Here is an 18,328-nt window from a genome sequence, read left to right on the forward strand (position 1 = left end):
TACTTATATGTTATATCAATGATATTGTTAGAAGTTTTCCACATTCTGCTGGATCACCTCTCTTTGAAATATGCATAAATTTGGATCTTTTCCAATCTATCGGCCAGGTGGCTATTTTCCAAATTTCTTGGCATAGATGAATGAGTACCTCCTATGCTGTATCAGTTTATTGAAACATTTCTATTTCAATTCCTGGAGCACTAATTTCAATTCCTGGAGCACTGTTCTTCACCAATACTTTCTATGCAACTTGAACTTCTTCCTTCAGTACCATTGGTTCGTGATCATATGCTACCTCTTGAAATGGTTTAACACTGACCATGTCTTTTTGGTACAGTCACTCTGTGTATTCCTTCTAAAGACATCTTCTTTTGATGCTTTGTGCATCATTCGATATTTTGCCCTTAGAATTCTTCAATATATGCAAGTAAGGCCTGAATTTTTTCTTCAGTTCTTTCAATTTGAGAAATGCTGAGTGTGTTCTTCCCTTTTGATATTCTAACTCCAAGCCATTGCACATTCTATTATAATATTTAACTTTGCCTTTTCAAGCTACTCTTGGAAATGTTCTGTTCAGCTCTTTTACTTCCTCATTTCTTCCATCTCTATGCTGGAGAGCAAGTCTCAGAGTTTCTTCTGACATCCATTTTGGTCTTTTCTTTTCTTTTCTGTCTTTTCAATGACCTTTTTACTTTCTTCTTGAATAATGTTCTTGATGTCATCCCACAACTCTTCTGGTCTTTAGTCTTTGGTCATTAGTGTCTAATGCATCTTATCTGTACTGAGATGGTCTCTAAATACTGGTAGGATATGTTCAAGGTCATATTTTGGCTCTCTCATGGACTTGTTTTAATTTTCTTCAGCTTCAGCTTGAACTTGCATATGAAGAATTGATGATCCATTCCACAGTTGACCACTGGCCTTGTTTTAACTGATAATATTGATCTTTTCTATTTTCTCTTCCCAAAGATGTAGTCGGTTTGACTTTGGTATATTTCATCTTGTGAGAAACAAGAAGTTATTTTTTTCAGATGATTGAAGAGAGGAAAATTTTTTTATATATCTCTAGTGGTGCAAAATCAAAGAGCCTCCTAAAATATATCTTAGGCATAGTCTTATGTCTCTATTTTGTCATACTGTGAAAAACTCCCATCAGTATGCCTTCTAAATATTGTATTCCATTTTTTATAAAAACTCATTGCTGTCGAATTCATTCTGACTTAAAATAGAACTGCGCCATAAGATTTCCAAAACTGTAACCTTCATGGAAGCAAACTGACACACCTTTCTACCAAAAAGGACTGGTGAGTTTCAACTGCCAACTTTCAGATTGGCAGTGTAACACTTAACCATTATGCCACCAGGATTCTGTTTTTTATAAAATAAACCCCAAAATAAATAAATCAGAAAGCTTCTGGGCAATATCTTTCAATTTAAGCATAAGGTCACTATGGGTCGGTACTGACTCGATGGTACCTAACAACAACAATAGCTATATAAAATGATGTGTTTTACTTAGCTTCTTTCTAATTCCTCCCACTCTAGGAAAGGACTATGCACTAGTTTCTCCCTGACTCCTCCTCCCCTCTCTCCATTTATCCATCTCCACACCATTTCGTAGACCATGGTTCTAGGTACCTGTGTGCTGTTTAGTTCAGTTGTAAGCCTGGTATGGTGCTGTGAGTTATTGCTCTGGACTGCAAGGTTGGTTTGAACCACAAGGTCGGTGGTTCAAGCTCACCAGCCGGTTCTCAGAAACCCTATACAGGGTCACTATAAGTTGAAACCAATTTGATGGCACTTACCAACAACAACACTAAACCTATGCTTCTCTAAACACTTGCATTCCCGGTGCATGGAAAGACACCTGACTGGACCAACTCATGGAATTTGAGTAAGCTTTTTCTCTTTTTACTTATTTTTCAAGTGTCACAAGAATCAGTTTAGGGGACCAGAGTAAGCTGGTTACAGAAAGATACATTTGGTTTCTCAGCCTAATTGATGTAAACTAGTAAATGGACTCCTGGTGTGGTGCTGTAGGATAAGCACTGGATTACAAGGCCAGTTTGAACTGCAGTGGTCAGTGGTTCAAATCCATCAGCCTCTCCTCGGTAACCCTGTACAGGGTTGCTATGAATCACAACCAACTTGATGTCACAAAACAACAACAACAAAGTAAATGGAGAAGGATGAGGCATTCTGCTCCCGTAAAGATTAACAGCCTCGGAAACCCTGTACAGTGTCACTATGAGTCAGAACCAACTCCATGGCACATAACCACCACCACCATATAAGAGAAAAAGGCCAGGAAAGTTGTACAGAGACATTTTTCCTATCAGGATGAATGCACCTGCTCATACTTAGAGGCTAGCAAGGGCTATCCTTTGAGAATTTCATTGGAAAGCCTTCCCCACTACTCTACAGTCCTGCTCTTGCCCCAAAAGAGTTCTTTGTTCCCCAAACTCAAAGAACAATCAAAAGGAACACAATTTGAAGGTGCCAAAAGTGCTGTTTGATGTGGTGCAAACTGAAGAGCCAAGGATTCTTTGTAGAAGGGTTAGAGTTAACTCCAAACCCCTGTCATCAAGTGGATTCCTACTCACAGTGACACTACAGGAAGAGTAGAACTTTGCCATAGAGTTTCTGAGGCTGTAAATGTTTATGGAAGTACACTACCTCATCTTTCTCCAGGGAGTAGCCCAAGGCTTAACCTGCTGTGCCACCAGGGCCTCTATGGGGAGATGTTGTTGTTGTTAAGTACCATTGAGTTGGTTCCAACTCATAGTGAGTTTCCGAGGAGCAGCTGATGAGTTTGAAATGTCGACCTATGGTTCAAACTGCCCTTGCCACCTAGAGCTTATCCTATATCATCACCCCAGGGGTTCTGTGGGGAAGGGTTGTTGTTAAGTCGTTTTGAGTTGATTCCAACTCATAGCGAACCTGTATAGGGTTTCCTCTGAGTGTCTGGTGAATTTGAACCACCGATCTTGTGGTTCAAACCAACCTTGCAGACCAGTGCTTCTCCAGCAGTGCCACATCAGGACCCCATGGAGGATATGTTGAGAAATGATAGCTTTACATTTTGATATTTTTAATAAAACTTTCTTTGACTTGGTTGTTGTTGTTGTTAAGTACCGTGGAGTCAGTGCCAACTCATAGTGACCCTGCACAGGGTTTCAAATTAGCAATACTTTGTTTTACTTATAAGGGGACTTCAAAAAGTCCTGGAAATTTTCCATTATCTTTTAATTGCATTTTCCACGAACTTTTTGAAGCCCCCTCATACATGCAACACACACACACACATTCACACAAGAGTGGAGCTTCAAAAAGTTCATGGAAAATGGAATAAAATGATAATAAAATTTTTCCACAAAATTAAATATATATATATTTATATATATCATGCATACACATATACACACATTCTGGTTATATAGTGTTTGTAATTATTCTTAATTCCAGAATAAACTTTAAAAGAAAAACAAAGAACTTGCAACTCAGTAGAATAAATGCCAAACAAACTCAAATTCCTTGCCATTGAGACCAATTTGGCTCACAGCGACTTTATAGGACAGAGTGGAATTGCTCTGTAAGGTTCCAAGGCTGTAATATTTATGGAAGCAGACATTTTTTTCCCAGAGACAAACTGTTATCAGGTTTGAACCCCAAACTTCTTTTGGGTTCACAGCCTCCAATCATCCAGTTAGCCATGGAATTACCAGAATTACCAGAACTTCAAAACTTTTCCACGGCATACCTGTTACTGTCACTTGGAATTTTTTTAAAGGTTAGACTTCCAATATAAGGTTTTATGTTAGTTATTATTTTCAACCATTGTATGTTGTTGTTGTTAAGTGCCACGGAGTCAGTTCTGACTGATAGCGACCTTGTATAGGATTTCCTAGGAATGGCTGGTGGGTTTGAATTGCTGACCTTGCAACTAACAGCCCAGTGTTTATCCTACAGTGCCACACCAGGACTCCAACTATTGTATAGCAAATATGAAAACCACCAACATATATGTTATTGGGCATAACAAGTGAATGCATAAACAATGCCCTCAAGATTTATTGTTGTTGTTGTTGTTAAATGCAGTAGAATCAGCTCTGACTCACAGCAACCCTATATAAGGTTTCTAAGGAGTGCCTGGTGGATTTGAACCGCCAACCTTCCAGTCCAGGGCATTAACCTGCAGCGCCACACCAGGACTCTGCCTGGAAGATGTTGTTATTAAGTGCCTTCGAGTTGAATCAGAATCTTAGCAACCCTATATTAGGGTTTCCGAGAGAAGCGGCGGGTGAATTTAAACCCCCGACCTTGATGTTCAAACCGACCTTGTGGTCCTGTGCTTAATCTCATAGCGCCACAGCAGGACAGTAACTCTCAAAAATGCTAATTAATGAATGAATGTTTAAAATTCGAACTTATAAATCAAAAGCCAACAGAGCCTCTATCTGTCACCTCAAAACTATCACGTCAAATCAATGAAAGGTAGGAAGAGGAAGCATTTGTTTTATTGATGTGTGCTAGTAAGTAGCTAATGAAGTTTTCAGTCCCACAAAATTAGGAAAGATTGTTTACCAGACAACCACTAAAGACTATTTCTTATTACCTTTGTTATTCCCATATAAAAAATTAAGCAGAGCTATTGTTTAAGCACAGGGGGCAGTCCCCAATGAGGCAATATCCTGTTTGAATAATTTAGGCTGGGCATAGGCCGGCTCACACCGTGCCTTTGTATGAAACATCAACCTCACTCAGTCGTATCCTTTTCCTGTATCTAGGGCCCGCTGCCTATTTTTTAAATCCCCTTCTTACAGTCAGAGTAGAAAGTAAATAAACACACACCCCCACACACAAACAGGAGGCTAAAGATATTGAGACTTGTTAGGCAAATGTTTTCACCTGCTTAGCCAATTAGCTTCCTCTCCTAGGAAGACTAGTTAAACAGGTTTCCTTTTTCTAGTCTTCTGCCTCCTGGGTTGGGGAAAGACGCTGTCACTTCACTTCGGCCCTCCCCTTCCCTCCCTCTGGGCTCTTCCACACTCAGTCCGACCAATAGCGCCAGTTCGAACGTGTCCAGGTTGGCGGCCCAAACAGCTGGCCGGAGCCTGGATGCGCCGAGTGGAGGAGGGCGCTGGGGAGGGTGCCGCGCGGCTTGCTTGGTCTGCGCCGGGACCCGAGAGCCCGAAGGAGGAGGAGACTGGAAGAGCGCGGAGGTCTGAAGGTGCCCTCCAGACACGGCCCTAATGACTGAACTACAGCAAGATGTGGAAGACACAAAACCTTCAAAAGTTCTCGGGAAAAGAGAGAGCAAAGTTGGCTCGACCCAGTAAGTATTCTCTGCTGGGTCCCATCAGGGCGGTAGAAAGCGCGTTTCCCCAAATTTCTCTGACAGTGGACGAATTTTGTTGTCTAAACGGTTTCTGGAACTTTATAGACAACCTTGTGGCTTTAACTCTTTCTGTGGCCGTATCGCCTTCAGTAAAGACACCAGCAGCGTTTCAGGAATGCTCTGTAGCTTGCTGTCCGGTGGGGATGTGAAGTATTTCAGCCGAAAGCATAATTAGTGTTTTATAATCCCCAGGGAGATCTGGGGAAACTATTCAGATCTCTGGTCCATGACAAGAAACAGATCACTACAATTTATTTCAGCCATCCTTATTGGCCTGTGTGGCGATTCCGTTGTCCTGTTGATGCCATCTGGTTATTAGCTTCAGTATGCTAGGAAGTGTCTTTCCCCCCATCCCCTTCACTCACTCTTTCGCCCAGACTAGTTTGCCTTTGGTGAGATAGTTAACAGAAACTTGTTACACATTTTCTTTTTTAAAGAGAGGGAGGTGTAGGGACAGGGGATAGGATAGGGGGTAGCACGATGAATATACAGATAAAATAAAACACTCCCAGTATTGCTTTGTGACTAATACAGTTGGAGGATTTGCACATTTTTTAACCTAGAAACAAACCCTCCTGGTAAAAGCAAATGGGAAATAAAATATTTTGATCATAAGAATTAGCTTCCTATAGGATAATAAGCATCAGACAGCAAGGTCAGTTTGAAGTTTGAACTGCAAGGTGGGTGATTCAAAGGCACTAGCTGTTCCTCGAAAACTCTGTATAGGGTCACTAAGAGTCGTAACTGACTCGATGACGCTTAACAGCTACAACAATGAAACTTATTTATCTTCTACGTTAAGGGATGTGGTTCTATAGGATATGCGCTGGACTGTGAACCACAAGGTCAGTGGTTTGAGCCCACCAGCTGCTTTCCGGGAGAAAGATGACGTTTTCTTCTGCCTTGAAAACCCTATACAGATGGCTATGAATTGGAACCAACTTGAAGGCACTTAACAACATATGACATTAAGGCTGGTTTGGTTTAGTTTTTAATCCAGATATATGATTATTACATTATTGTTATTCCCAAACATTCTTGTTTTAAAATGGTAAAGAATTGGTATCTGCTTATTTACTATTTATTATAATATATCATTATAGTAGGGAGTTCCAGATAAATATCTAAATAAACCCAATTTTATTTTTTGTAGTACCAATTTTGGGGGAGGGTACTTAAATACATTATTGATTTGTTATTGATGTCGTTAACTGCCCTGAGCCAGTTTGACTCATAGAAAACTGTCTAGGATTTCATAGGGATGGCTGGTGGGTTTCAACCACTGACCTTGTGGTTAGCAGTTCAGTGCTTATCCTACAGCACCATACCAAGACATTATTGATAGTAGTATGAGGATATGACTTATTATTTTAATGGCAAAGAATTAAATTTCTCCTTTGCTCATTATTTCAGTATTTACTTTTTTTTTTTTTTTTTTTAACATCATAGCCTGGTTCCACAAAAAAAGGATTGTGAGTACAAATGTATATCCATCTAAGCATCTGTTGAAGTTTGGGCTACAGTTTTAGAGAGTTTTATTAGCCACTTTGATTTGGTGTTTCCAATGTTCCAGCAATATGCCTTTCTAGTATCTCTACTTCGCTTGGTTATTCTTTCCTTTGCCTTCCATCATTGTCCACTTATTCTGACGCTCTTTATTCTTTTTGATAGATATAACATGATTAAGGCAAAATTGCTATAGGTATACCCCCACAAAACATTCTTGTTTTCTCAACCAAGAGTAAAATCCTGACTCCGTACTACAAATAGTTCAAATGCACAGAAAGATGAACTATCCAGTAACATTTGACATTTCCTTTTCACTTCATCATTCTCTTATTTCTCTGGAGGATCACGAGTAAGCAAGGTGGCTTATCACCGTTTTATAGATATTGGAGGTAACAGGAATATCCAGTGTCAGGGGCAAGATTAGAACCTAGGACTTTAAACCCCAAGTCCAGCACTCATTAAAACTCAATGTTTGAGTTACACGTATCAAAGTGATTCCAGCCTTCCCAATAGCTACCAAGTTTTGAAATTTTCACATTCCCAGTCATCTAAATATTCAAGGTGATTTTGATTGACTGAAAAAGTCTATGTAGCATTTAGATTAATTTCCTTAACTAAAAATTCTTTAGCTTTGGCAAAAAAAAAAAAAAGCCAAATCGTATTGAAACTCAAAGGTCCTAACACAGCTCTTCATTTAAACCAACGAGTTCAGCAAATATTGGAATGTCTACTGTTTGTTAAATAATGATAGGAAATCAAGGCACAAGGTAACTCGGAATCTATCCTGGAACCCCCAAAGCAGTTTTGGGGATAGAGGGTAGTAGGCATATATGTGTATTATACCTGAAGGGACAATGTAACGAATGCAACACTGAATACAGACAAGCACCATAACATTTTTCCTATAGCTATAATTCTCTACAGTTATCATGTTTGTCATGTATTTGGTAATGGGGGGAAGAATTTTGTTTGTTTTTACCTACAAGTGTTGTTTCCTAAGCAGATTCAGATCACTCTTATTCAACTTAAGAGTTTACACATTGTCTACTTGTGATCGCTTATCCCTTATTTTAATATCAGAATAATAATAATTTTAGGAGGAAAGAAGATAAATTATCACATTGATATACTGCTATGACAATTCTAATAGTTGAAACAAAATTTGCCAAAGTTTTACACATAAGCCCCAGTCTATTCTCTGTTTTGAACTTTGTAATTTATATTATCACTCAGCTCAAAGTCTTGTTGAAGTCCAGGTTTCCCAATGGACAGTTTTCTCTAAGAGTATTACTACGGAGCTCCAACAGTTCATGGAAAAATAGAATTGAAAACTAATGGAATTTTTACATGAACCTTTTGAAGCCCCCTCACAGAACGACTGTCTCCTCCATTTCCCTTCATCTCTAGCTACACTCACAGAGGCTTCATCACCTAGGACCCACCTCTCTAGGCAATTGTTGTGTTGTTGTTATGTGCTGACTCATATAGACCCTATGTACAACAGAATGAAACACTGTCCAGTCCTGAGCCAGCCTCACAATTGTTACTGTGTTTGAGCCCATAACTATGTCCGTCCATCTCATTGAGAATCTTTCTCTTTTTGCTGACTCTCTATAAGACATGATATCCTTCTCTAAGAATTGGTCCCTCCTAAGAGTGTGTCCGAAGTATGTGACACAAAACCTCCTTTTCCTCACTATACTTTTTGCAACACAGATTTGTTTGTCCTTCTGACAGTCCGTGGTATTTTCAGTATTCTTCACCAACAACGTGATTCAAATGCATCATCAATTCTTCTTCAGTCTTCCTTATTTATTGTCCAGCTTTCACATGCAAAATATCATGGCTTGGGTCAGGAGTACCTTAGTCCTCAAAGCAACTTTAAAGAGGTCTTGTGCAGCAGATTATCTAAGTGCAGTAAGTTGTTTGATTTCTTGACTGTGGCTTCCATGAGCATTGATTGTAGATCCCAGTAAAATGAAATTCTTGACAATTTCAATCTTTTCTCCTTTTATCATGATGTTACTTATTGGTTCAGTTGTGAGGATTTTTTTTTTTAACTTAAAGTTGTAATCCATACTGAAGGCTGTAGTCTATGATCTCCATCAGTTAGTGATTTAACTCCTCTTCCCTTTCAGCAAGCAAGGTTGTATCGTCTGCATATCACAGGTTGTTAATGAGCCTTCCTCCAATCCTGCAGATTGAATAAGTATGGTGAGAGGCTACAACCCTGATGCACACCTTTTCTGATTTTAAACTATTCGGTATTCTCTTGTTCTGTTCAAACAACTGCCTCTTGTTCTGTGTACAGGGTCGGCATTAGCACAGTCAAAAGTGTTCTGGACTTTCCATTCTTTGCACTGTTATCTGTCTATAGTCTGTTATGATCCGAACAGTCGAATGCCTTTGCATAGTCAATAAAACACAAGTAAACATCTTTCTGGAGTCTAGTGTGGTGCTAAAGGATAATAACTCGGCTGCACAGTCAGATTGAACCACAGGGTTAGAGGTTCAAACTCACAAGCCGCTTTCCGGAAAACTTACACAGTTGCTATGAGTCGAAACTGACTCAACAGCACTTAACAATAAAAAAACGTCTTTCTGATATTCTCTGCCTTTAGCATTTATTGAAAACACTTGTTTTGTGACAGGCAGATTCACTTTATGTGCATTTTCTCATTGACTGATGTAGGTGCCATAGTGAGCTCCACTTTTACAGGTAGCATTGAAGCTCTGAGAAGTTTACAACTGGGCAGAGTCTCACAGTTAATAAGAGAGCAGCCCAAATCAAGCCCAAGTCTCCTAACTAATGCCTGAACTTGGAACCACTGCACTATAATTTAGCCCTATTGCTCTGCTCAAGAATCTATGATAGCCCTCCATGGCCTACTCTAAAATACAGGCTCTTCTGCCAGGCTTTCAAGTCCCTAATGATCTGGCCATACATAAAATAGTCCAACCTCATTTTCTAATACTAGCCAATATGCGCATTTTGAATAGCCCAACAATCATACTAGCATCCCTATACTTAAGAGGTAGTATGTATAAAGAACCAGTATCCTAAATGTCAGACACCTAGGTGACACAATGGTTAAGCATTCCTGACAATCTGCTTCCTAAAGACTACAGCCTAGGAAACCCAATGGGGCAGTTTTATTCTGTCCAGTGAGTCAGAATCAATTCGAAGGCATACAGCAGCAAGCTAAAGATAGTAATGAATGGTAAGCTCTCTTCTCTCTTCCTCCATCCTTTTCCCCACCTCTTTCCTCTTCTTTTCCCTTCTCTGTTGTCTTCACCTCTATTCCTTAGTTCCCTCTCTCCATTCTCTTAATGTTGTTGTTGTTGTTAAGTGCCATCAAGTCGATTCCGACCCATAGCAACCCTGTACAGGGTTTCCGAGGCTGTAAATCTTTATGGGAACAGAACGCCTCATCTTTCTCCCGTGGAACAGCTGGTAGTTTCAAACTGCTGACCTTAAGGTTCGCAGCCCGATTCGTAACTGCTACGCTACCAGACCTCTAGAAATCAACTCAAGTTTTTCTTCCTTTAAAACCTTCCCTTTTCACTCTATGCCATACTCATCTCTTTTTTATCAGTATGCATAGAGATGTGGTCATCCCTATAGAACTTAGCTATAACTGTTATCACTATCCATTAGCAATTAGTATTTACTGAATGTTCAGCATGTACAAAGTACTACTGTAAGTTGTTAACGTATCTTAGCTCACACACAAGTCCAGTGTATATTAGTTCTCTTTCCCTGATTAGATGCTGAACTTTAATCATGTATTACTATATTGAATTTCCCAGAAGACCTAGCAAATAATCATTTTCAGTAACCATCTCTTAGGAGGTTGAGGAGAGTGAAACTATAGGTCCCGCTAATTAAGGTGAGTAATATGCTCATGGAGTCCTGGTTTGGCCAGAGGATAAGCACTAGACTGCTAACCACAAGATTGGTGGTTCAAACCCATCAGTCACTCCTCAGAAACTATATACAGGGTAGCTAAAGGTCAGCTATATAAGCTCCATAGCACTTAACAATAATATGTTCATAGTTGACATTCAGCTTGACCATCTGAAGGGAAATTCTACTTTTAAGATTTGTTAGTCAAATTTTCCATAAATAATAGCTATTATTTTTCGGGACATTTGTTTGCCGAAGTTGTGTGCTTGGAGTACTGGTGTGGCACTACAGGTTAATGCACTGGATCACAAGGTCAGTTTGAACTGCAAGGTAGGTGGTTCAAACCCACCAGCTGCTCCTCAGAAACCCTAGACAGGGTTGCTATGAGTCAGAACCAACACAATGGCACTTAACAACAACACCAAATCTTTATGCTAAAAGGTGGATTTACTCATCACCATAGTGCATATTTGACTTTTTTTTTTGAAGTATAGTATACCAACCTCTTTTCTGACCAAAAAAAAAAAAGGTAAGTTATCTGTATATTTCCCCCTTAGATTCTAATTTTCCCCTACTTTCATTACCATTTTCATTCTGAATTTTATGTTCCCAATACAGAAAGACAGACAGTTCTAGCATAGCCTAGCTTTTTTACACACATTTTATGAAATGTACTTTTACTTCTAAAATTCTCTAGTGGATTTGGTTTAGTAAGGGCCAGGTTACTTCCAGTGAATCTCCACAAATACCTAAAACTAATCCTGCAATATTTTGGTGCTAAAACTCTTGCTTCATAGTTCAGATTATGCATTACACTATGGTATGTTTTTTTGTGTGTGTACAGTCCTTTCATTTATAGCAGCTTTTTTAATGCTATAATTTACATACCATGTAATTTACCCATTAAAGTATACAAATTAGTGGGTTGGTTTTAGGATAGTCAGAGATCTTGAATTGTTAGCAAGAGGAGCAAAGTCAAATTACTGAACATAGCTCAATTTCTGAATGATTGCTTGACTCTAAACTGAAAATTCCCATTGAAAAAGATAATCCCTATATTACATATAAATGTCTCTCCATGCTTCTGTATACAGTATGTATATGTGAGTGAGTGTGTGTACTTTATTTTCCAAAATCATTAAATCTAATAAAACTAGTTCACTTTTTAATAGAAACTCTGGAGTTGCTGTTTTTAAATTTTAAGTTGGTTCTGACTCATGGTGATCCTATATAGGATTTCTGAGGGGCAGCTGGTGGTATTTGAACCACCCACCATGTAGTTCAAACCAATCTTGTAATCCAGTGCATTAACCTACAGCGCCACACCAGAAATCCAAACTTTGGGGTAGGAAGAAAAATTTATGTGTATCATATAATAAATATAAAAGTTGTGTTAAAATAAAACAATCAATGGAGGAGTTAGAAAAGATGGAGAAAAATAATCTGTGTTCTGATTTGCAAAGACATTTAATGAAACAAATCAACTCTATGGCTGGAGGGCCAGTATTATAGAAAATTGCTGATTTGTAAAGGCAGTTCATAAGAGTGCTTAAGAACACAAGTTCTAGTATACTGAGTTGAAGTCTGACTTTGCTATCGCTTAGAAGAGTGTTCCTGACAAATTTACTTAGCTTTGTTTTCATCCTCTGTAAAGGAGGATAATTAAGTCAGCTGTTTCATACAGGCTTGTTTTGAAGATTAAATGAGAAATGTAAAAAATGCACTTAGCTGTTTGTTTGTTAGCTGCGGTCAGTCAGGGGCCAACTCATGAGGATCAGTGTGATACACAGGGTTTTTATTGGCTGATTTTTTCAGACCTGTTATCACCATACCTTCTTTCCTAATCTGTCCTATTTTTGAAGTGGCACTAAATCCTGCTCTGTATCATAGCAACACTCCACTCAGGATGGTAGCTACCCTTGCAGTGCATTGGCCAGGAATCAAACCTGACTCTCCCACATGGCTGTTGTTAAGTGTCAGAGAGTCGGTTCCAACTCATAACGACCCTATATAGGGCTTCCAAGGAGCAGCTGGTGAATCTGAACTGCCAACCTTCCAGTTCAAACCAACCTTGCGGTCCAGTGCTTATCCTACAGAGCTACACCAGGACTCCTTCCACTGAATTACCATTTTCCTTGCACTTAGCTGTTGTTGTTGTTGTTGTTGCTAGATTCCATCAAGTTCGTCTGACTTATAGCAACACTGGATAGGATTTTTGAGGAGTGGCTGGTGGGTTTGAACCACCAACCTCGAGGTTAGCATTCCAGTGCTTGATACATTGTCAGTTCTCCATAAACTATAGATATGCTTGGGACATGCTATGGGGTGGTGGTGGGTGGGGATGACAAAAAAAATGTAGCTAAAATAAGTTTACATTTTTATAGTAGCATGCACTGTGATTAGAGTCGTCAGTTCAAGCTCACCAGCCACTCCTCGGAAACCCTATACAGGGTTGCTATGGGCCGGAACCGACTCGAAGGCACTTAACTACAACAACTATTCTGTTAAGGAGCCCTGGTGTAGCACTGTTGGAGAAGCACTCGACCATAATGCCAGTTTGAACTGCAAGATTGGTGGTGCAACTCACCAGGCACTCCTCAGAAACCCTACACGGGGTCGCTATGAGTCAGAACCAACTCAATGGCACTTAACAGTTCTATTAATACTTCATTCCATTTACTAGACCTTGAGGGTTAGTGTGATGGCTCCTAAAGCATTTCTTTGATGCTAATCTGTCATCTTGGTTTTTGCTTTATAATAAAAGCAGCTCATACCATCACTAGTATTTTGTGACCTAACAGCTTATTTAAATATTAGTGATTTGGTATTATTATCAGATTTGTTGTCTAATATTTTTGTCTCTGATCCATCAATTTCCAAATCCTGTCTTCTGGTACTGACCTTTCCTCTCTTCATCCTTAAACTGATAAGATTTTTGCACTTGTTAATTTTTTTACTGTTCAGTTTCAGTCACTTCAGAGATTTTCAGTGTAATAAAGCACAGTTCCTGGGGGGAGACTCCTGCTCAGACACCTTAATGATCACTTCTGTTTACTGAAAGAGAAAGGGGTTTCGATACAATCGTAAGTGTGATTATTTACCCATAGAAGAGAAGCATTAATCCACCTGATACTAAAACTGCATTGTTTCAGGTGGACTAATTATTTACTCTGATGGGTCACTCACTGTGTGCCAGGTTCCTACATTTCATAATGTGACATTATGCCCCTTGATGTACATTTTTCAAATGGGTTTATTGAGATACATTTTATATAGGATTTACCCATTTCAAGTGTAACAATTCATTGATTTTTTAGTAAGTTTTCTAAAGGGTGCACCATTGCCTTAAATCAGTTTTAGAACATTTTCAACCCTCAAATAAGATTCCTCATGTCTATTTATATTTAATCTCCATCCCCATTTTTCTAGCCCTAGCCAACTACCCATCTACTTTCTATCTTAGGTTGCCTTGTCTGGACATATCATTTAAATAAAAGTATACTGGTGGCTATGGGTCGGAATTGAATCGATGCACTTAAGAACAATAACAACATTACATTATGTGGAGTCCTGGTGTGGTGCAATAGGATAAGCACTGGACTGCTAACCATAAGGTTGGTGGTTCAAGCTCACCAGCTGCTCCTTGGAAACCCTACAAAGGGTCACTATGAATTAGAACTAATTCAACAGCACTTAGTAACAAACAACAATAACATACAGCATATGGTCTCCTGTTTCTGGTTTCTTTCACTTAATATAATATTTTTGAGGTTTATCCATGAAGTAGCATGTGTCAGTAGTCATTCCTTATCACTGAATGTTATTACATTGTATGGATGTACCACTTTTTTTTTTTAATCCACTTACCAGTTGATAGACATTTAGTTTGTTTCCACCCTTTGGCTATTACAAATAATGCATCTTTGGATTGTTGTTGTTAAGTGCCGTTGAGTCAGTTCCGACCCATAGCGACCCTGTACAGGGTTTCCGAGGGTGTAAATCCTTACGGGAGTAGAAAGCCTCATCTTTCTCCCGCAGAGCGGCTGGTAGTTTCGAACCGCTGACCTTAAGGTTCGCAGCCCGATTCGTAACCACTACGCTACCAGAGCTCCTTGGAAACCCTACAAAGGGTCACTATGGATCTTTGGATACTCACATGCAAATCTTTGGTTAGACATATGCTTTTCCCCCTTAAGTAGACACGTAGGAGTGGAATTGCTGAATTGTGGAGTCCTGGTATGATGCTGTAGGATGAGCGCTGGAACACAAGGTCAATTTGAACTGCAAGGTTAGCAGTTCAAATCTACCAGCTCCTCCTCAGAAACCTTATACGGGCTCTCTATTAGTCAAAAATGACTCAACAATAACATAACAATGATAGTTTTAGGTTTAACTTTTTACAAAAGTGCCACAATGTGCTTTCCAGAGTGATTGTACCATTTTATATTTTCATTAGCAGTGTATAAGAGTAGTACATCATGTAGATTTAAGTGAACAGGCTTCAATATAACAAGTGAAACAAGATTATTAGCATCTAAAAATATGGGATTGGTGCCTTACCCTTAATAATAATAAAGTGGACTCCTAGTGTTAAAGACAGGGTTTGTTTTCTGATTGAATGATCCTCAAGCTATCTATTAATTTTCCTATCTCTTCTGTCTCCTTTTTCTAGTCTGATTGGTGCTTATCAGACCCCTAATCAGACGAGACAGCAATACCTGGGTTAAATGGTGATTAGAGTTGTTTAATAAAACAAGACACCAAAGTAGAAATGTAAAGTTGGAGAGAATGAGTAAAGAAATGAGGAAAGGATAGAAAAGATTTGGAAAAAGAGAAAGGGTGAGAGATGGAAATGATATCCTTCTGCTGAAAAGAGAAAAAATAGTAATTTACCATGAATCCATGTGATCTTCCTCTTCTGTACTGAAAGATACTTCTCATCTCTCCTTGGTCTCTTCTTTCCTAATGGGGTTATTGCTCTCTGTATAAATGTTCATATTTTCTTATAGTCCAAATGTACTTGCTTATATCCATATATAATTTTTTACAGTTTTCAAATCATATTTTTGTTTTGCAAAGTTAAATAACTGGGAAGATTCTCAGATATATGCTAATTTCTGTGTCCTTTACTATTAACGATTATTATCTGAAAACAGTTACCTTATGATCTTGCAAATTTTGAAACCTCTACTGTATCATGGTGGAGCCCTGGTGTAGCACTGTGGGTTAATGTGCTGGACTGCAAAGTGGTCTTGAACTACAAGGTCGATGGTTCAAGTTCACCAGTTGCTCCTCGGATACCCTGAGGGACATAACCAACTCAATGGCACTTAATAACAACAACAACTGTATCATGAAAGGAGGCCTGGTAGCATGGTGGATTACAAGCTAGACTGCTAACTGCAAAGTCAGTAATTCGAATCTACCAGTCGCTCCTCGAGAGAAAGATGAGGCTTTCTGTTCCCATAAAGATTTACAGCCTAGGAAACCCTATACAAGGTCACTATGATTCTGAACCAACTTGGTGGCACATAACCACCACCATCACTGTGTTGTGAAGGAGCCCTGGTAGCACAGTGAGCTGAGCTGTTAACCACAAGGTCAGTAGTTCAAATCTACTAGCTGCTTCTCAGGAGAAAGATGAGGCTTTCTGTTCCAGTAAAGATTTACAGCTTTGGAAACCCTACACAATGTCACTGTGAGTTGGAACTGACTTCATGGCACAAAACCACCACCACCACCACTGTATAACATTTTGCCCAAATTTAGTGGTAGCATTGGGTTTAATAGGAATATAATTTCCCACAACGTCCCTGAGTGGTACAAAGAGTTAACACACTCTACTGTGAATGAACAAATTAGTGGTTCAAGTCTATCCGGAGGCATCTCAGAAGAAAGTCCTAAAGATCTACTTCCAGAAAATTAATCATTGTAAACTCAATGGAGCACAATTCTACTCTAATAGATGTGAGGTCACCATAAGTCAGAATTGACTGGAGAGCAAATGGTTTAATTTCTCCATTGCCTAAAACACAGTTTGCTGTTTTATATTGCCAAACTCACCAGCTGCTCCTTGGAAACCCTATATAGGGTTACTATGAGTGAAAACTGACTCAACAGCACTTAACAACAAAACAAAAAAGATATTTGCTTGCTCATTTTATCTTTTAAGGCCATGCCCTATTATTGGACTACTGGTAAAGCATGTAGGATAAACACTGGACCGCAGAGTTGATTTGAACCATAGGGTCTGTTGCTCAAACTCACCAACCGCTCCTCAGAAACCCTATATAGGGTCGCTATGAGTCGGAAGTAACTCAAAGGCACTTAACAAGTTATTATTTACCTTGAAATTTTATTTGGCTAAATGTTCTGAGAGATTCCACTATATAAAGGTATGAGTTTCTACATTTTGCTAGTGTTGACAAACTACCAGTTTATCCTAACAGCTTTTATGATCACTGTACTGTTTTCATACGTCACTGGAAAACATCCCCTTGTTTTATCCTAACAATTAAAGAAGCATTTTAGATGCTTCATATAACATATAATGTGCTACTCCAATTTGAGCTATCTTTCTCTCCCTGTCTTCCTCTCTGGTAGCGTAGTGGTTATGAATCGGGCTACGAGCTACAAGGTCAGCAGTTCAAAACTACCAGCTGTTCCATGGGAGAAAGATGAGGCTTTCTGCTCGTGTAAAGATTTACAGCCTCAGAAACCTTATGCAGGGTCACTATGAGTCGGAATCGACTCCACGGCACATAACAACAACATAGTATATAAATTTGAACCAGTTTTGACATGATATTAGTGGATTTCTTCAGCATATTCATTATTTGATCAGAATCTCTTCTGAAAATTATACAAAGAATCATAGTACCTTTTCTGAACTCCAATTCTCCAATCTGAAAATGTCAGATCTTTCATCAGAACATAGGAGATACATTTTGTTCTGAGATTTGATTTTCCTTCAAAGAACAGACTAGGTGGGTGGTGGTGATTTGTGTGTCGTTGAATTAGTTTCAACTCCTATCAACCCTGTATAAGGTATCCGAGGCCTCATCTTTCTCCTGCAGAGTGGCTGGGAGATTCAAACTGCTAACCTTGCAGTTAGCTGTACAATTCGTAGGTTCCTTGAACAGACTCGGTAGCTCCAGAAAATAATATCAAAGCTTAAATGAGATTGATTGGTGGTGGTGGTTATGTGCCGTGGAGTTGGTTCTGACTCACAGCGAACCTACGTAGGTTTCTGAGGTTGTAAATCTTTATAGAAGCAAAAAGCCTCATCTTTCTCCTGGCTGGTAGTTTCAAACTGCTGACCTTGGGGTTAGCAGCCTGACTCATAACCACTATGCTACTTGTTGTTGTTTGCCGTGGAGTCGGTTCCGACTCATAGTGACCCTGTACAGGGTTTCCGAGGCTGTAAATCTTAACGGGAGCAGAACGCCTCATCTTTCTCCCGCGGAACAGCTGGTAGTTTCGAACTGCTGACCTTGCGGCTAGCAGCCCAATTC

The 18,328-nt window shown here is 39.3% G+C and overlaps 1 protein-coding gene across 2 annotated transcripts in view; it reads left to right on the forward strand.

Annotated features, from left to right (window-relative positions):
• Positions 1-18,328, forward strand: part of GRAMD3 (GRAM domain containing 3) — a 167,604-nt gene that overhangs the window by 60,140 nt on the left and 89,136 nt on the right. The window contains exon 1 of one of the 2 annotated variants that reach the window (XM_006870672.1): positions 4,863-5,335. The exons of the other annotated variant lie outside the window; for it this stretch is intronic. Coding sequence (XP_006870734.1) covers positions 5,253-5,335 — 83 coding nt within the window. The 5' untranslated portion in view covers positions 4,863-5,252. Of the gene's footprint in view, positions 1-4,862; positions 5,336-18,328 lie in introns of those variants that run through there. 2 annotated transcript variants of the gene reach the window in all.

The sequence above is a fragment of the Chrysochloris asiatica genome, unplaced genomic scaffold (genome assembly GCF_000296735.1).
Source record: "Chrysochloris asiatica unplaced genomic scaffold, ChrAsi1.0 scaffold00147, whole genome shotgun sequence".
NCBI classification, from domain to species: Eukaryota; Metazoa; Chordata; class Mammalia; order Afrosoricida; family Chrysochloridae; genus Chrysochloris; species Chrysochloris asiatica.